Source organism: Emys orbicularis, chromosome 12 (assembly GCF_028017835.1).
Source record: "Emys orbicularis isolate rEmyOrb1 chromosome 12, rEmyOrb1.hap1, whole genome shotgun sequence".
Lineage (NCBI taxonomy): Eukaryota > Metazoa > Chordata > Testudines > Emydidae > Emys > Emys orbicularis.
In genome coordinates, this window is record NC_088694.1 from 53,143,843 (window position 1) to 53,167,080 (window position 23,238).

Genomic DNA, 23,238 nt, shown 5'->3' on the forward strand with positions numbered 1-23,238 from the left:
TCCCTCCTCGCCCCCCCCACACACACCGGGTCTGGTTCTCCTCTCACTTATTGCAGTTTTACCCCAGTGTCACTGTGATGGCTTCACTGGAGTTACTTGTAATTTACGCCAGCATAAGTGAGGGATTCTCACTCCAACCAGGTGGTCTGACTCCCCAGGGCCCCGTGGTGACAAGTATTGTGTCCAGATTTGGGCACCGCACTTTAAGGACGATGTGGACAAATTTGTCAGGCTGTGGGCGGGAAGGATCAGGGAATGGTAGAATGTTAGTTTCCAGCCCCAGTGACTTGGCCAGCAACAAACGCCAGCTGCCAGGGAGCCAGGGGGAGCAGAGAGGAGGGAACTGCTCCTTCCTGAGTCAGAAACCCTTCCCTTGGCTGGTCCGGGGTCAGCGGAGGAGAGACACACCACCCCTCTGATGAAATACAGCAGCAGGTAGCTAGTGGCCAACAACACTCCTGGGGGGCCAAGGCGTCAATGAGAACTCTTGGCCCACCTGCACATTGACCTTCCCTTGTTCAGTCATTTCAGGTACCAGAACAGCCACATGCAAATTAGCAGGAGATGAAGAGTGGGGATTGGTTGATTTACCTCTGATGTCACCAGAGTCCCATTTGAAAGTGACCTGAGATATTCACTTGGCCATGTGTCTAATTTATTTTTAATCGAATGATTAGACACAACTTTTCTTAAAAATGTATCTTCATTAAAACCTAATATCTTCAAATTTAGCCTACACTTATTTTAAACGAGGCTTAATGTTATGGAAAGTGTGAAGAGTATGCTTTATTTCAGTTTTTAAATCACTCAGGAGAAAGCAAGGAGAAGGAAAATGCTAAATTTCAAGCAAAGCACATTTTTAATTATTTTATTCTCATTAACTAATTAAGGTATTGACTTTCAAAGTCATCCACACTCAAAGAATGAGTAATCAAAGATCAGGTATGGTACAGTGTTCTTCAGACCTTAAAGTGGGAGCAGAGCTGCAGTGCATTTTTAAAGATTTGGCTTGGTCTTCTAATTTTCCTCCAAAATGTGTCAGATGGCCAGAGATAGCAACACCCAGACTCTTCACCTGTGTTCAGGAAGTCCAGATTCTGATATTCATGAGTTCAACAGGCACACAAAGATGTGTACGGACCACTCATGTGAGTTAGAGTTTCCAAGATCATATTCTTCATGATTGGTCCTAGATAGATAGATAGATAGATAGATAGATAGATAGATAGATAGATAGATAGATAGATAGATAGATAGATAGATAGATATTAGTTTAAATATCTGTATTTCTGTGAAAGAAAAACAATCTAAGGACAGCTTTTCTTAAGGCTTCCTTAACCTCCTTGTTTCTCAGGCTGTATATGAGGGGTCAGGATTCCATAGAAGACAGAGAACACCTTGTTCAGGTCCCTCAGTGCATCAGACTCTGAGACCAAATACACCATGATGAGAGTTCCATAGAAAATTGTCACCACGATGAGGTGGGAGGAGCAGGTGGAAAAGGCCGTTTGCCTCCCGGTGGTGGATGGGATTCACAGGATGGTGGAGATGATACAAACATAGGATGCCAGGGTCAACAGAAATGGAGGCAATGTGGATATGGAGGAATGTATGAAAGCAGCTAAGTCCAATGTGTGGGTGTCACTGCAGGAGAGTTTTATTACTGGGGTAAAATCACAAAAGAAATGGTCAATTTCATTGGGACCACAGAATGTTAATTGTGACATCATAGATATTAAGAAGGCAGCAGACATAAATCCACCTATCCATGACCCAACCACCAGCTTGATACAGAACCTGCCGTTAATAAGGGCTGCATAATGCAAAGGTTTGCATATTGCTAAATACCGGTCATAAGACATGACTGAGAAGACACAACATTCAGTGCCTGCCAGAGAACCAAAGAAATATAATTGTGTGATGCATCCAGTGACAGAAATGGTTCTGTCCCCAGTCAGGAGACTGGCCAGCATCCTGGGCAGGATGGTGGAGGTGTAGCAGGTCTCCAAGCAGGACAAGTTCCCCAGGAAAAAGTACATGGGGGTGTGGAGGTGCTGATTAGCCACAACTAGCGCAACAATGAGGATGTTCCCGGCCATGGTCGCAATGTAGATCACTAGGATCAGCAGGAAGAGAAGAATCTGCATTTGAGGGACAGTCCGAATCCCAGGAGGATGAACTCCGTGATGGTCGTTTGATTTCCCTGGTGGTTGTTTGCTGTGGCTTCCATCTTGGGGAGATAAAAAAAATACTGCAATTTATAATCTATCTTCCATTTCAAAACAGTCCGCATTTCAATTCTGGCTTTTCTCTGCTGGTTGCCAAGGCTGAGTCAAGACAATAGGTGGTGGAGACATTCTGGGAAAATTTTCCTACGGGCCTAAGTTGAATCACATTGGAAATGTTCCTACTGTCTGGTATCTCTATGGCGGGACATATCTCAGCTTCTGAATTCCTGAGTCTGCTCATATGTTACTTTACCTGCAGTGTTTGAGATTATCACTCCTTGGGCTCCTAGGAAAACCCCAGCCAAACGCCATTGCTGGCCTTAGACCTACTTTTCCCATACTTACATTGCAGAGTTCAGCAGACTACAGCGGACTGGAAACTAGAATTTAATTCTAGGGACCTGGTTTTATTCCTGGCTCATCCACACCTAGTACTTGGGCTTGTTCTTTCCTCTCTCTGTGCCTCTGTTCCCTCCTGTGTGAAGTCGTTGATGACGATACCACTCACCATTCTCTTCATAGGATTTGAGTCTTAGGAAGGAAGAGCTCTCTGCACATGCTCCATTTCTCTCATGTAAAATGGAGATGATCCCTAAGACACATGACAAACTTCATTAATAGCTCTCTTAATTGGTGCTCTATAACTTCTAAATGGTACCGTACTGCAATGAGACCATGCACAACTTTCAATACACAATAGGAAGAGAACCGAGCCATACCTCAGAGACACAGCCTACTTTGATATTTTCATCTCAGTTTCTGCAGAAATGGCATCAATTGTGGGGGTTTTTTAACAGCGCAGAACATTTTTAGACATTTCCATTTTTTCCTTCACTCTACTGAGATATCTCTTGCAAATCTCTCCTACAAAGAATCAGTTAGCGTGTTAGTTTATCTTCCAGGATAGTCACCATGATTCCTGAGAGCCTTGAAACAACAGCAATTTATAGATAATATTTTCAAAAGTGCCTAAGGCCAGATTTTGAAAACTATCCATGCACCTAAACCTGCAGATAGGACTCTCTGTATCTTTCAACATCTGGCCCTGAGACAGCATGCTAACAAGCGTAGGAGGGACAGCTATATTCAGGAGGACTGCCAATACTTCCTTGGCTAAGGCTGCTGGGACAGTGTGGGGAATATGTGCTTGCCCAGTTGTTAATTCCATTTGGTTTTATGAATGTTTTTTCTACTGTAATCCTCTTTCCTGATGAGCTCATCTCTTCTGTACCAGGTTGTGGAAAAGCTATGCCTGGAAGCAGCGACAAAGCCATCAAGGGCCATCAGTACTGACAGGCTCGTTACTGGAGAAGCAGTGGGAGTTTGCTCAGAGACACAGAGCTAGGAACAGTGACCAGTCGCTACCTAGATCACGGAGATCAGCAGAACATGGGATTCAGAAACTGGATAAATTGACAACAGCCCGGTGTCCGTTCAGAGCGGGGAACAGGACCAGGATGTCACAGTTGCCTCTTTGTTTCTGCTGTAACTAAAATTTGAAATTGTCCCAGTAAACAAACCCATAGGGATATTCAGTAGTTCAATGAAGAGAACACACCCCTCACAGGATCTGCTGATTTCTATAGTCACCTATTAGACATAAGGATTCTGATCACCTTTAGAGATTTGCTACTAAAAGCACGGTTGTCGTGATTTGTTATTTGACCCTCACTGTTTTTGTAACTCTAGAAACCACAGCTAGGGTTGAAATTTGGTGACAGGATATAATGACCTAATAAATGTGGAAATATGGAAAGATGATGTTCATCTATTCATCATCACTACACATATAGCCTGGCACGCAATTAGTGCCCAAACCCATACATGCCCTCAGCCGCCATGCAATCAAACACACAACTAGACCCCAAAGACTTTGGGATCCTGTCTCACACACATGGATGCCCTAGTCAGGAGAATCTAGTAATTTTCCAGTGGGTGCAGGAAAATGACTTACATACGGATGGAACATGAAATGCAAGAAATGTGGCCACCCAGAAGGCAATTAATGCTGTTGGGAATTTTGACTTCATTCACAATAAAGGAGCCTAATTGCTATAGAACAGGGTTTCTCAAACAGGGGTTGCTGCTTGTGTAGGGAAAGCCCCTGGTGGGCCAGCCGGTGTGTTTATCTGCCCCATCCGCAGGGCCGGCCGATCACGGCTCCCACTGGCTGCGGATTGCTGCTCCGGGCCAATGGGAGCTGCTGGAAGCGGCGCGGGCCGAGGGACTTACTGGCTGCCCCTTCCAGCAGCCCCCATTGGCCTGCAGCGGTGAACTGTGGCCCGTGGGAGCAGCGAATGGCTGGACCTGTGCGACGGGGCAGGTAAACACACTGGCCCGGCCCGCCAGGGGCTTTCCCTACACAAGCAGCGACCCCTGTTTGAGAAACCCTGCTATAGAGGGAGATTTTCATTGGCAAAAATGGGACGGATAGGTTGAAATTTCAAACACTGGCCATGCTCAGCTTGGATGATTTTAAAATCTATAGAGTACGATTCCAGGACTGTGACTCTGTGAGTCATTCTAATGAACATTAAGCCTGAAAACCCAAAAGGACTCGTTTAAAAGGTGGAAACATAAGCAAATAGCTGAGGATGAGTACAAAAGAATACCACAAGCACATAGGGACAAAACAAGAAAGGCTAAGGCACAAAATTAGTGACATGTAACAAGGGACATAAAAGGCAATAAGAAGATAAATTGTAAGTACATTAGGAGCAAGAGAAAGATGAAGAAAAGTAGAGGTCCTGTAGTTATCAGGGAAGGAGAGCTAATAATGGATGACATCGGGAAGGCTGACAAATCAACACAACCATGCGTATCATTGAACAACTGCCATACACAATAACCCCAAGCACACATAACCCCTCACCGCAGTGCACACCTGCACAAATCAATGCAAATGTCCCAGCATAACACAAGAAACACACAAATCAACACAACCCCCAGCACACACAATAATCCCAACCATCACGCTGAACACTAGAGTGTTGGATGAGTCTGTATGAAGTGAAGGAATGGGTGACAGCTCTTTCTGTAGAGTATATCACCAGAGTCAATGATCACTGGGATTCATGGTCTTTTATTGCCCAGCTTTTCAGTTCTCAGGCATTTTTGGATTCTTTAACACACATGACTTCACAAATCACAGTCGTGTGACAGCGCAGACTTTCAGCTCCTAGCAAAGGGCTAAGCCGATTGCTTCCAGGAACAGAAGCTTGGCACCGCGACCTGGCTGACAGGGCAGCTGAAAAGCAGGCAGCATTTACAAGAAGGACCTCAGATATATGTGAAAAGATTAGCTCTAACTTTTAAAAGCTTTTGATTAATCCCTAGTGGATGGAAACTAATATGTTGCTCTCCTCTGCCCTCCCTACCCTGCTTCCTCCCTTCTTTTCCTTCCCATCCTATTCCTTTTTCCTTTCTGTTCTTCAATTTTTTCCATTCTCCTATTGTTTGGGGGGGGGAGGTGGCAAAAGGGAAATCAATAAAATATAAAAAAATCAAGAACTAAAAAGAAATGTGCACACTTAAAAGTGCAAGACAGTAATTGAGTTAATATTAAACACAAAATGAAGATTTAAGCATTTTAAGGTGTTAATTAGGAAGCAATTCTGCTCTCACTTACCACAGTATAAATCAGGAATAACTGCACTGAAGTTAATCGACATGCACTGCTCTAAAAGTGGGGTAAGTGAGAGAGAATGACATCAAAAGAGAGGTGTCTTCTTCTTCTTCTATTGTTAAATATCTCTTTCCAAACTGATGCCGATGGCACTCACACAGGCGCAGAGAGTCACTTTCACAGCACCATTCCCCGTGTGCCACGCTGCTACCATCTCTATAAGCTTCGGTGACCACATGGGATTGTTCCCAAGGAGAATTTACTGTCATGTTGCCAAGCAACCTAAGCCACACTTTGTAGCAACTGACAAAGAGGTCAGCCTCCCAGAACGACACAAGGTTTTCTCCCACATCTGACAAGAGGGATGGGATTTAGAACAGAGACTGGAAGAACTGAGGAGGGGGCGGTTGGTCATCAGACTATGCAGCAGAGAGGTGCAGTAGGATCGTCGTTCTGTAGCCATTGCTCTGCAGTGACTGGACTCGAGAGTGCTGCCATGTTGCTGCCATGGGATGTGGACGTGCTGATGCAGCATTCGAGGGCAGACATTGTCAAAGTGGAGCCAGCCTGGGGCACCACCGTTATAGGTGACCCTCCATCAGCCTCATTTCAGGCTAGGAAGTAGATTCAGTCCTGCTGCATCTCCAGTATCTTTGATGGAGTCGGACCATCTTTACCTCTTACCTGCGACCTCTTCCCTTCAACATTTCCGGCTCTCCCTCAGTCTTTCCGCATGCTGGAGAGAAGGCAGATTTTTCCTCGCTTCCTTCCGCTGCATACTGCCTGTCTTCTTTCTGGCTTCATCTCCCAGCCCTTCCTGGACTGTGAATCCTTCCTCCCCAGTGCATGCATAATTCAGACCTGGTGTATGCACTCTGGCTGTCAGGTAGGGCATGGCCCGTGAGTGGGATCTGGGTGGAGCTGTTCTGTTTCTTCAGGGCCCTCCGAACTTTCCGATGTTTCACAGGGATTGCTCCTCTTTACCAGCCAGACATTATTCTGCCTCCATTCTGCCGTTGCCTGGAAACAGCCTCTCCAATCGGTGTTCTCCACGATAGCCACATATGGCGGCCCCCAAACATTGAAGATTCAACTGAATTCATACTCAGACAAACTTCCTGTGACATTAATGAGACTACTCACATTAGTCATGCTGAGGATCAAAATTCACAGGCAATTGAATTTTGACCCTGTCTTAACCCATAACCCCACACGTAATGCAACCAGATTCATAGCACAAGATTTATAGCACCTTCATCTCTAGGAACTTGGCCCCTAGCTGAGTCTCTCCTCTTTGGTGGATCAGTAAGACCATAGCACTTTAGTGAATGTGGTAACCTAGGATAAATATGCACCATTTTTGTGCACAAGATTCTGTCTCCCTCTAGTGTCTGGACAAAACAAATACAGCAGCCAGCCGCAAATTGGCATGCAAAGAGCATTATTCCTTTAGGTCACGTTTTAGAGGACTGAGTTTTTGTTACAGGTGATTCTGGATTCAATACATTTCATAGATAGATAGATAGATAGATAGATAGATAGATAGATAGATAGATAGATAGATAGATAGATAGATAGATAGATAGATAGATAGATATACCCCCATACACATCTGTTTTATACATTTCTGGTTCTAAAATGTGCAGATGACACCAAACTGAAAGGGGTTGCAAGTACCTGGGAGGACAGCTTTAGAGTTGCATGAACCATTAGAGCGTGTATTGTCTCTCTTGTTAACCAGGGTCATTTTCAACAAGTTCCTTAATGACTGTTCATTCCCTCCAGGCAGTGCATGACACACACATCTAGGTCTCTTCGTTTGCCCTGAAAGCCAATTTTACCCTTGTTGGATGTTTCTGTGATCATAAGGAAAGTGTTCCCTAGTTTCTGTAAAACCTAGGGAGTACTTGGATTACTTGCATCATCAGTTATAAATCGATTTAACATATAAGACAATGAACAAGCTAAACTTCAGATTGTTACTTTTTTGACTGTAGAGACCATGTCAGCTTCCAGTTAAATTCAAATTTAGGCTGCGGTTTAGCGCACAGACACGTTGAATGAAGTCCACTGGAAAATGGAATTTATCAGGCCTTCATAAAGAGGAATTATTGATGTCAGCTCTACACAGTTTCACTGACTTAAGAGTATTTCAAAAACTGTCTGGTTTTTTCAGATCTCCGAATGTGCATTTGTATTTCGTTTGCCCCTAGATTAAAATTAGTCCTACAGGGGTCTAAGCAAACGCTGAAGCAAATGATGTTTCAAAGTACATAACAAATGTGGTGAATTTTGATTTATCAAAATATGTAATTTGTAAATAAGGGAATGTCTTAAATACTTCAATATCAAGTGCCTCGGTCAAAGCCTATGAGAGTCTATCCATTGATACCGATAGGCTACTGGTGAATTTGGGGAGGGGAAATTGACATGTAGTTTTGGATGAATAAAAATAAAATAAAAAAAAATCAAAATGGTCCGTTCTGACATTTTCAAACTGAAATATTTTGAAATTTGGTTTTGAAATAATGTCATTTTGAATTTTAGCATGATTTGTTTTAAACAAATTTTAAAAACCTAAAAGCACCCGAAAACAGAGCAAAATGAAATTTACCAAAAAAAATCATTTTGGGTCAAACAAAATGTTTCCTTTGACTCAAAATGATTTTTTCTTTGGTTCTCTCTCCAAAAAGAAAACAACAACAAAAGCAGTTTCAGTTCCTCCCAAAACATTTTATTTATTTATTTATTTATGGATCTTTTTTGTTTCAGACATTGAACTGAAAAATCCATTATTTCCTCACATCTTTAATTAAACCAGTTTTATATGAATCTGCAAATATTTGAAATAGACTTTCCATCCTGTTCTTCTTAGTGAACCAGACATTCCATTTGGTTACTTACTTTCTGCTCTAATATTTCAAGGAACAGTTTAACTGTAATAAGAACAGGCGTACTTGTGGCACCTTAGAGACTAACAATTTATTTGAGCATAAGCTTTCATGGGCTACAGCCCACTTCATCGGATGCATAGAATGGAACATACAGTAAAAAGATATTTATTCATACAGAGAACATGAAAAGGTGGAAGTACCCATGCCAACTGTAAGAGGCTAATTAATTAAGAGAAGCTATTATCAGCAGGGGAGAAAAAGTTTTGAAGTGATAATCAAGATGGCCCATTTCGGACAGTTGACACGAAAGTGTGAGGATATTTTAACATGGGGAAATAGATTCAATTAGTGTAATGACCGAGCCATTCCCAGTCTCTGTTCAAACCTAAGTTAATGGTATCTAGTTTGCATATGAATTCAAGATCAGCAGCTTCTCCTTGGAGTCTGTTTTTGAAGCTTTTCTGTTGCAAAATTGCCACCTTAACATCTGTGACTGAGTGAGTAGAGAAGTTGAAGTGTTCTCCTACTGGTTTTTGAATCTTATGATTCCTGATGTCAGATTTGTGTCCGTTTATTCTTTTGCGTAGAAACTGTCCAGTTTGGCCAATGCACATGGCAGAGGGTCATTGTTGGCACATGATGGCATATATCACATTCGTAGATGTGCAGGTGAAAGAGCCCCTGATGGCATGGCTGATGTGATTAGGTCCTATGATGGTGTCACTTGAATAGATATGTGGACAGAGTTGGCAGTGGGGTTTGTTGCAATGATAGGTTCCAGGGTTAGTGTTTTTGTTGTATGGTGTGCGGTTGCTGGTGAGTATTTGCTTCAGGTTGGGGGGCTGTCTGTAAGCGAGGACTGGTCTGTCTCCCAAGATCTGTGAGAGTGAGGGATCATCTTTCAGGATAGGTTGTAGATCTCTGATGATGCGCTGGAGAGGTTTTAGCTGGGGGCTGAAGGTGACGGCTAGTGGCGTCCTGTTATTGTCTTTGTTGGGCCTGTCCTGTAGTAGGTGACTTCTGGGTACTCTTCTGGCTCTGTCAATCTGTTTTTTCACTTCAGCAGGTGGCCCTCGCTATAGCCTCACTGGGGATGGTGGATGGGGCTGCCCCTTGCCCAGTTTGCAGGAGTGATGGATGGGGGGGTGCAGATCACAGGGTCAATCACTCACCGAAGCCCCAGCAGCTGCTCAGGCTGGAGGTCTGGGGTGCAGGCCCTGGGTTGGGGCAGGGGATTGGGGTGTAGGACGCTTGAGAGGTTGGGCTCTGGGTTCTGGGATGGAAGCAATACGTAAAGTTACAGTTACCCATGCATATACAAATCCTACAAAAATCCATGTGTGGCATTGTCTAATTAAAATATAATCATGAAAATCATTATTGCTACCATTGTTATATAATTGCAACAAATCTTATACAAAATATAACTTGTGGCCAGAAAGGGTTAAACAGCTTGCAGTCTAGCTAACCTAAATCCGACCTTTAAAGACATGTTAGAAAGGTATGTGAATGGTAAGTATGGCCATTCATGGTAGATAGAGTAGGACTTTGAAATGTAAATCTATATTGTTAGATGTTAGAAGCAATACTAATTGTGTGTGTCATAAATGCTAACCAGGTAAATAGACAGTTTCTGTATATCACTATAGATACTAATTCAGATATCAAAAGGAAATATTAATATTAAGATGAATCTTAGTTGTAATAATGTCATGGTCTATAGATCTCTTTAAAGTTCGTGATAAACTGCTTGGTGGATAAATTTCCCTGTGTTGATTTGTGTAACTGATTACTGCGGGTGTTTAGAAAACAGAAGATTACATGAAAAGCCTATTGTTTACCCAGGGCTCTATAAAAGGCCTGTGGGTCCTGATCCTATTTATCTCAGATCTGCTTAAGGCTTCATGCAGGGGAAGCGTAAGCTACAAGATTGAGCTCTCCAGTACTAAACTGGATTCATCCTGAATATGGACATTGGACTATAACAGGGATCGGCAAGCCTGGTAAGCACGTGGCTCACCCTGGCGGGCCAGGCCGGTTTGTTTACCTTTCGCGTGGGCAGGTTTGGCCGATCACGGCTCCCACTGGCCGCGGTTCGCCGCTCCAGGCCAATGGGGGCTGCCGGAAGCGGCACGGGCGGAAGGATGTGCTGGCCGCCACTTTCCACCGCCCCCATTGGCCTGGAGCAGCGAACCACGGCCAGTGGGAGCCGCGATCAGCCGAACCGTCCCATCCCGCCAGAGTGCTTACCCTGGCGAGCCACGTGCCAAAGGTTGCCAATCCCTGGACTATAACCTATGAACTAATTCTGAAAGAACTCTTTGCAACTACAAAGTTCAACATCTCTACTATGTATCCGAACCTCAAGAATCGAACTCATGTCTGCATGTATTTGATTCCTATAACCAATTTTAACTCTCATCTTTCTTTCTTCCTTTTCATAAATAAACCTTTAGATTTTAGATACTAAAGGATTGGGAACAGTGTTATTTTGGGGTAAGTTATATATTGACCTGGATATGTGGCTGGTCCTTTGGGATCAGAAGAACTTATTTGATGAACCTGGTTGTAAAGAACCACTCATCTCTGAATCCAGTGTTTTTGGTGATGATATAAGACTAGAATGCCTCAGGAAGCTGCTTTTCTGATTTCTTGTTAGCCAATATGGTGAGACAGAAGTTTAATTTTGTTGCTGGTTTGGTATATCTTATGGAAGAAATCCCACCAGTATTTGGGGTGTATCTGCCTTATTTGTCGACAGCTTGTTCTGAATTTTGAATTCTTAGTCGTGACCCACTAAGGCACAGTTACACCATCCAATGACTTTGAGGATTTGTTACTACAGGCTAAGATATTCCAGGGTCCATTGGACCTCCCAACAGATGATCATTTGTAGAGAAATGGTTTCTGCTGGGGTTTCCTGTGGGAGGTCATCCCATGGGGCCATTCCTTAGGCTCTTCCCACTTTTACGCAACCAGAGAATCGTTCATATTGTTGTTCTGGCCACACCTAATACCTTATGCACATGCATGAGAGTTTCAATCCTCTGTTCATTATTTGTACTTTCACACCCCATGATTACTGGGATGCCCTCTTTTTCATAGGTTGTTTCTTAGCTCCACTTATTCTCATTAGCATCTACACACAACATGTACCCTGCTGTCAGGACATTTCATGATGATACAATCAGATATCTACTGATTTTGGATAATACGTTACTGTTTATGGCAATCTAGGGTCTGGTCTACACTACAAAGTTAGGTCGACTTTACAAATGTCTAAACCTACATTTCACCCCCACTGACATAGCTGCCCTGCTACACCATCTTAATAACTCCACCTCCACGAGCCGTGTAGAATCAACATCACTGGAGATAGGTTGGTGCAGTGTGAGTGTAGACACTGTGTTGCTTACATAGACTGTTACTGGCTCCCACAATGCGCCACACTGACCGGCCAATCGATACAAGCCCTGCTGGGGGGGGATGTGCAACACTGACATGAAGAGCAAAGTGTAGACATGCACAAGCAATGTAATTAATGTGGTGGCTATGCTCCAACGTAAGTTAGATCGACTTAATATTGTACTGTAGATGTAGCCTGGTTTTGCGTGGCATCACTTATTGGCACATCTTTTACAGTAATCTTGTGACCTAACTAGCATAGGGTTGTTCCGAGGTCACCCACTCATGTCAAGCATTTTTAAGCCTATGGCCTAGTCTGGCTAAGCTTAAATCTTACAGGCCTCACCCCATAGGCCTTTCATTCCGTATATACCTAATATACACTTATAAATACTTGTCAGTCTTTTACTCCTATAATCCTACAATTTAAATCGATGGAACATACATTGATTAGATATGAAAGAACAGACTAATTGACCATAAGACCAAATAACGCAATGATAAGTATATAATAAAATACACTAATTGGCTACAACTGCCAGAACACACACACACACACACATATGCACACCAATCTGAGGGCTGAATTCCCACTGATCAGTCTGACAGTGTGACTGAGACTCAAATCCATTATCTCAGCAGTGTGACAAGTTAGAAGCTGCCTTTTTCTTTACAAGAAAACAAACTTCTGTATGTTGTTTGCATCAGTTTGCAAATACAATCCCCTCTGAGATTTCTTAGCTGGTTCTATTATCTCCCAGGGGTGTTGCCAGTCTCCCAGTGAAAGAACACTCCCCCAATATTATTCATAAAGGGAGTGAAGACCAGCCTTGAGAAGGAGAAATGTTTGTTTTCTTTTGTTGTAAGATTACAACATTCAAGTTTCAAGTGCAGCAGAAAGGTAAATCTTTCAGATGTAAATCGTTAGGCTTAATGTAGCAAACCACGACATTTTATTTTATTTTGTCTTATATTTGTTTACATTCTTTATGCTGGAAAAAATTCTCATAGGAAAACGAATATAATAGGAAAAATATTTTTTCTTATTATATGAAAGAAAATTAATTACACTTATGTTACAACAGATCTTTGTTTGCTACATGCCTAATACCCTGTGAAGGAAATGATTAAAACATGATAACTGCACAGTGTCAGTTCCTCAGAATTCTGGTTTGTTGGCTTATTTATCTTTGATTAATTTGGATGCCCCATTCCAACAAACCATGTAGGCAGCTTTGAAAAATGTCATCCTAAGTAGGAAAGTTTTTTTCTCCTTTTAGCTCATTCTCAAGTTCTCTGACTCTTTTCACATTTAAGTGACTTTGGAAGACACAATTTATGTCATTCTAACTCAGGGAATCTTGCTGATGTTAACTTCCTTTTGCCAAGTTGTTGCCTGCATTGGCTGAGATTTGCAAAGCCCCCGAGACAATACAGATGTCAATTAAAATTCATAGTAGTTAGGCAAGAAGATTCCCTAGGTGAGCATGAAAACCCAACCTTTTCATGATATCTTCTGTGACAAGGGATCTTAAATTTTTACATGCTAGGTCTCGAGTCTCCATCCTGGGAACATCCTGGAATCCTCCTCCCGGCTAGTTGGGATGTAGCGAGAAACCCTTCCCATTTAGCAATATGGGAATGGCGGAGATAGGGGAGTCTTAGTCCAGGGATAGGAAAGGCCGCTCAATAGATAAGAGAGCATCTTATGATTTGGGAGATGTGGAATTCAGTGCCTTCCTCAGACACAAACTTCCTGTGTGATCTTGGGAAAGTCACTTTGTCTAAGCTGTGCCCGAGTTCCCATCTGTAAAATTCAGATAATACCTCACATGGGTGCTGTGAGAATCCACCAATATTAGTGAGGATCTGTGATACAAGAGTGATGAGGCCCATGTAATTCCTTTATAGCAGGGGTGGTCCATTTTTTTTTTTGTCAAGGTCAAAGATTCTTGGTCAAGGTATAGTCAAGGTTCACATGCCAGAGAAAATAATAACAAAATAACAATCATAATAATAAGTAAATAAACAAATTGTGGGGTGCATTCATAAGTATCTTGTGGTCTGGATTTGGCCCACAGTCTGCCTATTGACTGTATAGTGTCTAGAAAAAAGGGTAACGTTTCTGTAAATAGTTGGTGACCTCTCTAGTTGTGCTCACTGTGTTCTAAGAAAGCAATGGGAGGAGCTGTACGTATATAGCCAGGCTTTGCTTGTTTGTGAATATCGAGCAAAGACAATTATTTGGGGACCAGCTCTTTCCCCAAGTTTAATTTGTTATATAAGCAGCAATAGACACATCAAACTAGTTAGCCTGGGAAACGATGTTCTCTGCCAATCTCAGAAATTCTCTATCTCCTTCATTAGCTTGTGAGCTTACCATATTCTTTTTGAGAGAACATCTTTTCTGTCTCATAGGCCTCCAGAACATTGTGGTTGAATCCATGAACCTGATAGATAAAGGTTCATGCTCTTATTTTGTATTGTTGCTCTTTTTACAGGGGAATCGGAAATGGAGGAAGCAAATGAAACCACGGTGGCTGAATTTATTCTGGTGGGGTTTTCCGGAGTTGGTGACCAACTTCAGATGTTCCTCTTCTTTGTTCTTTCACTGACCTACTTGGTCACACTAACGGGTAATTCATTAATCATGTTCATAGTGTGGGTGGATCACCGACTCCACACCCCCATGTACTTTTTCATCAGCAATCTGTCCTTCTTGGAGATCTGGTTCACCTCGGTCACAAACCCAAAGATGCTGTTGAACTTTCTCTCAGGCAACCAAACCATCTCATTCCTTGGCTGCATGGCCCAGTCCTACTTCTATTTCGCCCTGGGGTCTACAGAGTTCACCCTTCTCGTGGTCATGTCCTTTGACCGCTATGTTGCCATCTGCCACCCGTTGCGATATGCTGCCATCATGAAACAGAGACTCTGCATTCAACTAGTTTTTGTTTCTTGGGTGGGAGGTTTCCTGGTTATTAGTTTACGGATGGTCCTGGTGTACAAGCTGAGATTTTGTGGGCCAAATGTGATCAACCATTTCTTTTGTGACAGCACCCCGCTTTTCCAACTCTCCTGCACCGATACCCAACTAATTAAGAGGGTGGATTCCATTTTGCTGTCAGCCATAGTGTTGACTTCATTATGTTTAACCATGATCTCGTACGCTTCCATCTTCTACTCTATACTGAGAATCTCATCTGCCACGGGGAGGCAGAAAGCCTTTGCCACCTGCGCTTCCCATCTTACTGTTGTAACGCTGATCTACGGGAGCTGTATTTTTATGTATGCCAGACCCACCCATGGCTACTCCTTGGATCACAACAAAGTCGTGTCAGTGCTGAACACTGTTGTGACCCCGCTCCTCAATCCCTTCATCTACAGCCTAAGAAACAAGAGTGTTAAGCTTGCACTGAGAGATGCCTTCAGTTGCAGCAAGGCGAAGTTGTTCCCAAAGTTACGACGTGCTTCTTGATGGAGGTAAGAACAACAAAAACACAGTGGAAGAGGAGACGTCAGTGTTGCAACAGACCCTGCAAAATAGCCTCTTCTCCATCTGTATAGTTTTAAAATCAAAGTTCACTCAAATCTATTGTTCAGGGAATTAATCTGAATAGCACGATGGTTAAAGTGATGTTGTGGGAGGTGAGAGACTCAGGTTCCTTGTTTGGTCTGATTTGGAGACAGGATTTGAACCTGTGTCTTTCATATTCCCTGCAGCCCCCTCCCGCTCTAGGCTTGTGGAGTTAAATCAGAACATAAGAGCTGCCACAGTGGGTCCAATCAATGGTGCATCTAGTCTAGTCTCCTGGCTCTAACCGTGGCCTGTAACAAAGCTTCTGGGGGAATGTACAGAACATGGCAATTTTGCAGTGATCCACACCTGGCTTCTGTCAGTCAGAGGTTTAGGATCACCCCAAGCATGGGGTTGCATCCCTGAGCATCTCGGCTAATATCCACTGAGGGCCCTATCCTCCATGATCTTCTCTAGATCTTTTTTCCAACCCATTTGTACCTTTGTCTAGCCCAACATCCCATTGGCAAGAAGTTCCGCATGTGAATTGTGTGAAAAAGTACTTCCTCTTGTTGTATTAACCTGCTGCCTATTAATGTCTTTAGGTGTCCTCTGATATTTGTATCATGGGAATGTGGATATAACACTTCTCTATTGACTTTTTCCGCACCATTCATGACTTTATACAACCCTATCATATCCTCCTTGAATAATCTCTTTTCTAAGCCAAAAAGCCCTCATCTTTTCACACTCTCCTATTACGGAAGTAGTTCCTTTCCCTGGACATCTTTGTTGGCCTCCTCTGAAACTTTTGCAGTTCCACTATAACCTTTTCAAAATGGGGCAACCAAAACTGATCACAGTATTTACGGTGTGGGCGTACCATGGATTTATATAGTGGCATTATGATTTTTTTTTGTTTCATTATCGATCCCTTTCCTATTGGTTCCTAGCCTTCTGTCAACTATTTTTTTAAATCCACTGCTGTGCTCTGAGCTAACGTTTTCAGAGAAATATCTGTGGAGTCCTGAAGGTCTTTTTCTTTAGTGCTAACAGCTCAATAGCCTACAATCTGAAGTCGAATTAAAGACTTTCACCTGCTCTGTCAGTAGACACAGAATATTAGTTACAGAGTAGAGGTTTCTCAGGTGCAGAATGGAATGGACAGAGAGATTTTTGGTCTGCCTAACCTGCGGGTTAGGCACTATCCTAAAATGGGAGACACCTGATTAAAATGCTGGCTCCAAGTAAGGCAGTGCACGGATTTTAACCATGTCCTCACATGTTCTAACACTGTACCCTACACACTGGGCTCTAGGGTGGAGGAGAATGCTCTCTACAACTGCCCAGAAATACTAGCCTGGACCAGGTCATCTGTTTCACAAACAATTTCAAGAGTCTTGGTTTCATTCTGATGCAGAATGAAAACAATTTTTGAAGCCCTGAAATGGAATTGTTTTCTAGCCAGCATCTCGCTTTCTTCCCCTACCCTGATACCAGATTGCATACGTGTTTCAGACACTATTTTTTTTTTTACTGTGGTTTTCTATTTCATCTGCAGTTATAAGTACTTGGAGAAAAAATATTTTTCTCTTTACTGTTTGAAACATAGACCAAAAATAATTAATCGCAAGACAGAAGGTGCTGAAATAAAGACACACAAAGTTGTTGACTTTGCTTTTAATGTTGCAAAGCAGATATCAGCCCTCACCCCCTGAGAATGTTTTTGTTGATGACCCTTGCTGAAATCATTCTCTCTGGTCAGGGAAAGAGTCCTCTTTGGCCCATCCCCTTTTACTATCACACTGGGCCATTGGGGTCAGCTGTGACTCACCAGAAATTGTGCCTTATTCTGAATCACAAACCCAGCTGCTTAAAGCACGTGGCCCCATAGGTATGAGCTCGGACATCGGGGTTCATGCTGACTGCCAAAGAGAGGACCGTTACATAGCCCCCACACCATGCAGCAAAGCGCCCTCTAACACACAGCTTAGAGATTAGAGATCGATCTTTTCAAAGACAGCTGGGGTTGGGGGTTGGATTTTCAAATGCATTTTGTCAGCCAACTATAAGTGCCTTATTTAAAACAATGAACTTTGCCACCTCTGCTTCCCATCTTGCTCTGGTAACACTGGCCTGTGGAAGGTGTATTTTTATGTATGTCAGGCCCACGGGAAACTTATCCCTGGATCTCAACAAAGGGATGGCTCTGCTCAACACCATAGTATATGCTTTCCTCAACCCCTTTATCTACAGCCTCCAAAACAAGGGTGTTAATCCCACCTTGAGAGATGCTTTCAGTCAGAGCAGGACACAATTATTCCCCAAGTTCTGTTGTGCTTCTTGATGGAGATAAAAAAAACAAATTGGAAAAGAAGAAATCAGTCTTGCAGCATGTATATATATTCGGTGCAATAGCCTCTTCTTCATCTGTATATTTTTACAATAAAAAGTCAGTTGGTCAAGTCTATTGTTCGGGGATTGAATTCAAATTCTTTATTTTGTACTTTTGAAAAGCTCTGGATTAGGAAACACTGGATAGCAATGTGCACTGATGCTCAGAACAGACACAACACTGGTATAAGATGGGACTTATTCTCCTAAATCACTTACATGCTTTTGCAAAATTGACGGTAGGCCTTCAGTAGTGTTTGATATTTGAAAGCTGAGAGTTACAGCTCTTAAATCACTGGGCCACAGAGCACCTGCCCTTTTTGCTCCCCCCGTTGGCAATAGGGTCCAGCAGTACTGGTCCTTAAAGCCGGCCTTGTACGGGCCGGTACCGGCGGCCACTTCTTATCGTTACGCTGTACTGGCCCGTACCAGCCCACTTTCATCTCTGCCTCCATGAGGAATGTGCTCATCATTTCCATCCCATGGACTGATTGTCACCTCCATACTCCCAAGTATTTCTTCCTCAGCAAATTGTTGTTCTTGGATATCCTGTTCCTTGGTCGTTTCTCCTAAAATGTTGGTCATCCTTCTTTCAGAGAGGAAGACCATCTCCGTCACTGCTTGTCTAGCACAAACCTTCTTCTTTATCTTCCTGGGCACGGTGAAGTTCATCCAACTGTCCATGATTTCCTACAATCTAGACGTGGCCATCTGCAACCCCTTGTCCTACACAGTCATTATGAATGGCAGGGGGTGATACATGCTTGTCCTTTCCTGACGGATAGCACCTTCTCTGTCCATGCCTGGTCCTTAACATTGACCATAGTGTCTTACACCTACATCATAGCCTCTATCCTCAGGATAGCCCCCGTTGAAGGGCACAAAAAGGCCTTTTCCACTTGTGTGTCTCACATCACTGGTGTAACCATCGCAGCATACGGGAGTTCCATTTTTGTGTATGTCCGGCCACAGCACAGCAAATCCTTGGCTTATGATAAAGCAGCAACTCTGCTCACCCACAGAGGTGACATCCCTATTTACACCTTCATCTATAGCCTTGGGAATGTTAGAGTTAAGGAGGTCTTGAGAGATACTGTAGCTAGACTTATGGGTTACTCAAAGAAGGTCCATTCTGGAAATATGACTTTTTAAAAGGGGAGAAAATGGTAAATAAAAGGCCAGGAGGGCCCGCCTTACATTTCCAAGAGTGACTGAGGCCCTTAGAGGCAGAGTTTCAAAGGAATTTAGGGGCTAGATGCATAAGGAGATTTAGTCTCCTAAGGGCCACTTTATGCCCTACTGAGATCCTCACAACCTCTACTCAACTGTCACTTAAACTTGGACTCACCTAAATTCCCCAGGTGCCTATGTTTGTGACACCAAAGTCCCCATGGTGCTTAAATTTCTGTCGGTGGGCATGTCTGAAAGCACCTATGTGCTGGTGTCACCAAGTGGGTCTCTGCCCTGGCTCATGACTAAGTCCCAGTGAGATTCTTGAAGCAGATGTTTTCTCTCTGATCATGCATGTGGGGCCTTATCTGGTAGCCATTCTCAAAGGCACAGAACAAATAGCTGGGGGAAAACAGATTGGGAATCTTCGGCTAGGAAGTGTGTGCCCCATAATTCCCAGTACCTCAGTGTTTAGAGCTATTCACATCCCTTCTCCAAATTAGGCAGTGTGGCAATTTGAAAGCAGGTCTTTTATATTCCAGATGTGTGCCCTAACCACTGGGCTTTTGGCTAGTGTAGAGTAGGGTCTATTGATTTGTGTAATTTTTTCATGAGAAAGACCTGATCTGCCTTAGTTGCTTAACTCCAGGAGAGGGTTCATGGCTGTGAGTCCTGAGTGGAAATAGGTTCATCCTTCTATTCCAATCCCCTGCACTGATGCAGCACTACGTATTATCTAGACCATCCCTGACAGGTGTTTGTCCAACTTGTTCTTAAAAACTTCCAATGATGGAGATTCCACAAACTCCCTAAGTAAATATTTCCAGTGCTTAACTAGCCTGACAGGGAGTATTTTGTAATATTTAATCTAAAATTCCCTTGCTAATAATTGACCCCATTACTTCTTGTCCGGTCCTCACTGATAGAGGAGAGCAATTTATCACTCTCCTCTTTATAACCTTTTACGTACTTGAAGACTGTTGTCACGTCTTCTCTCTCCAGACTAAACATACCCAGTTTTTTAAACTCTTTCCTTGCAGGTCAGGTTTTCTAGACCTTTAATCATCTTTGCTGCTCTTCTCTGGACTTTCTCCAGTTTGTCCATATCTTTTCTGAAATGTGTCGCCCAGCGCTGGAGACAGCACTCTAGTTGAGACTTTTTCAGTGCTAAGTAGAATTTGTCTCTTGTCTTATACTTAGTTTGAAAGTTCTTTGGGAAGGTACCATCCTATTGTTGGGCTTTTGTAGAGTATCTAATCCAGTGTTCACTTGATTTATGATTGGGGTCACTAGGCACTACCAAATCTAAGTTCTTCTTCTTATAATTTCTTTATTAACATTGAAAACCAAAGTGTTGCTTATATATTCATTTTGCCAAGCGGTAGTGGGTGTAATTGGCTTAACATTGTAGCACTCACCGAGCAAGGATAGTCCAGTAGTTAGGGTAGAAACTTAAGAGTCCCGGCTTTACATCTTTCCCTCACCGCTGGCCTCCTGTGTGAGTTTGGGCAAGTCCCTCTGGGCCAGATTTTTAAAGATATTTAGGATCCTAAATATGGAGATCAGAACCTGGTGAGATTTTCAAAACTGGAAAGATCCCGAGCTCTTTAGGAAGGGACAACCCGATCATCTAGCCTGGCCTCCTGTGTATCACAGGCCATGACATTAAAGAAGGAAGGAAGGGAGGGCTATCACAGGACAGTTGAATGCAGCATGTGAGGTAGGTGTAGAGTGAGGGTTCAAGTGATTAAGGCACCAAACTCCCACGGACTCTTAGGATCAAGTTTTCAAAGGTATTTTGGTACCTAAAGATGCAGCTAGACACCTAGTCGATTTACACAAAGCACTGCAACAGGGCACATGGCCCATTACAAGCAAGTGGGAACAGCTCACCTGTTGAGAGGGCTAGGCAGCACCTAGGCAGCAAGAAAAGGTCAGATAGATAGAAGGACAGCAGATGATTGCTGCCAGGGATGGGCAGGCCCCAAGCCACAGAACCAGGGTCACAGGGCTAAAGAGTGCTGCAGGAAGCGTAGCCACTGACGGGGTGACCCACTGATATCTCCAGGAACAATGAGAGGGCCACAGGGAATGGGGGATACTCCTCTGGCAAAGATTGGCTAAGCCTTACTCAGCAGGCGGGGCTGTCAAGAAGGCCAGGGCTTTATAAAGCAGTGAGCAAGTGACCAGGGAGCTTTGCGACCAGGGGCTGCTAACAGGGAGTTTTGCAAGGGAGTTTGGAAGGGGAGTGGGAAGGGGGCAAGGTTCACTTGCCGTTTTTTAAAACCTGGAAACTAAACTATATTCGAAACTTCTTGATTTAAACAAAACCCTTTAATTAACTTAAGTAGCTGTAGGAGAGAATGCAGGCAGAAGCCCAGCAGCAGAGTGAGGGCTACCCAGTGTATTGCACTGAGTGCATGTATGATTACCTGCACTGTGGGCGGGTGGCATATGTGTGCATTCGGTGCAAGGAGCTCCTGGCCCTCAGAGACCGCATACGGGCTTTGGAGGCCAGGGTGGCGGAACTGGAGGAGCTAAGGGAGGCAGAGAGGTATGTTGATGAGGCTTTCCGGGACACTGCAGATTTGTCCCACCTCTGGTCAGACAGCCCCTGCACTGTTGAGGAGGATTAAAGGTTCAGTGAAGGAGAGTAGTCAACGGCAGCAGAGGGAAACCTTCCCATAGTTGGGAAGGTGTAGGGTGGTGTTAGGGTATCCTCTCGCACTGAGGTTACCTCTCCGGGGGAGAGAACTCCAGTCACTAGGAAAAGGCAGGTGTTAATAATGGGAGATTCGATCATTAGATAGCTGGGTTTGTGATGACCGGGAGAACCGCATGGTGACTTGCCTGCCTGGTGCGAAGGTTGCAGATATCTTGAGGCATCTAGATCAGTGGTTCTCAAACTGGGGCCACCGCTTGTGTAGGAAAAGCCCCTGGCGGGCCGGGCCAGTTTGTTTACCTGCCCCGTCCGCAGGTTCAACCGATCGCGGCTCCCACTGGCCGCGGTTCGCTGCTCCAGGCCAATGGGAGCTGCGGGAAGTGGCGGCCAGAAAATCCCTTGTCCCACGCCACTTAGATAGACTTATGTGTAGTGCTGGGGAGGAGCCGGTGGTCGTGGTACATGTAGGTACCAATGACATAGGGAAGGGTAGGAGAGATGTCCTGGAGGCCAAATTTAGGCTGCTAGGGAAGAGACTGAAATCCAGGACCTCTATGGTGTCATTCTCAGAAATGCTCCCAGTTCCACTCACAGGGCCAGGTACACAGGCAGAGCAGACAATAGAGGGCAGGCAATTTATGAATTTACCCTGTATAAGTTTATACAGAGTAAAACAGATTCATTTGGGATTTGGATCCCACTGGGAGCTGGTTGTCTGGGTGCTAGAGACAGGGGCACTTGCTAAGTCATTTTCAGTTAAGTCTGCAGCTTTGGGGCGTGGGTCAGACCCTGGGTCTGTGTTGCAGCATTTCTGGCTCAACAAGACAGGGTTCTGAAGGCCCAAACTGAACCCGAACCCATCACACCAGGGATGAGGGGTTTGGGGTGCAGGAGGGGACTCAGGGCTGTGGCAGTGTGTTGGGGGGGTGCAGGGTGTGGACTTTGGGAGGGATTTTGGCAGGGGTGAAAGTAAAATAGAGCTCTTATCGGTAAGGGGCCCACTCTGCCCCCCCACACCCAGAAGGGGCGGGGCCTCAGGTGGAAGGGGCGGGGCCAGGGTGAAAGTGAGTTACATTTCTTACTGGTACAGTCCAGAGGCAAGCAACCCACCTCTCCTACATATTTCATACCTCCCATTTCATGACTTCAATATAGAAAATAAAGCTACTACTACCTGTACTGTCTGTAATAAAACTTTACTATTGGAATAAGCCTGAAAAAGTGAAAACTCACTGTCACATTTTTCTCCTTGTCCTCCCTCCTCCGCAGTAGCGTAGCTAGGGGGGGAGCAGGGGGAGCGCCTGCTCCCCGAGCCCAGATTTCCCCAAGTGGTGCCTTTTCCA

General features: G+C 44.0%; 1 protein-coding gene and 1 pseudogene across 1 annotated transcript; one reads left to right on the top strand and one right to left on the bottom strand.

The window, feature by feature from the left end:
- Positions 1 to 1,273: 1,273 nt before the first annotated feature.
- Positions 1,274 to 2,230, bottom strand: LOC135887213 (olfactory receptor 6N1-like; annotated as a pseudogene).
- Positions 2,231 to 14,664: 12,434 nt separating this feature from the next.
- LOC135886889 (olfactory receptor 6E1-like) lies at positions 14,665 to 15,630 on the top strand. The gene has a single exon (XM_065414666.1). It carries the CDS (start codon positions 14,665 to 14,667, stop codon positions 15,628 to 15,630), a length of 966 nt encoding a protein of 321 aa, XP_065270738.1.
- Positions 15,631 to 23,238: the final 7,608 nt, after the last annotated feature.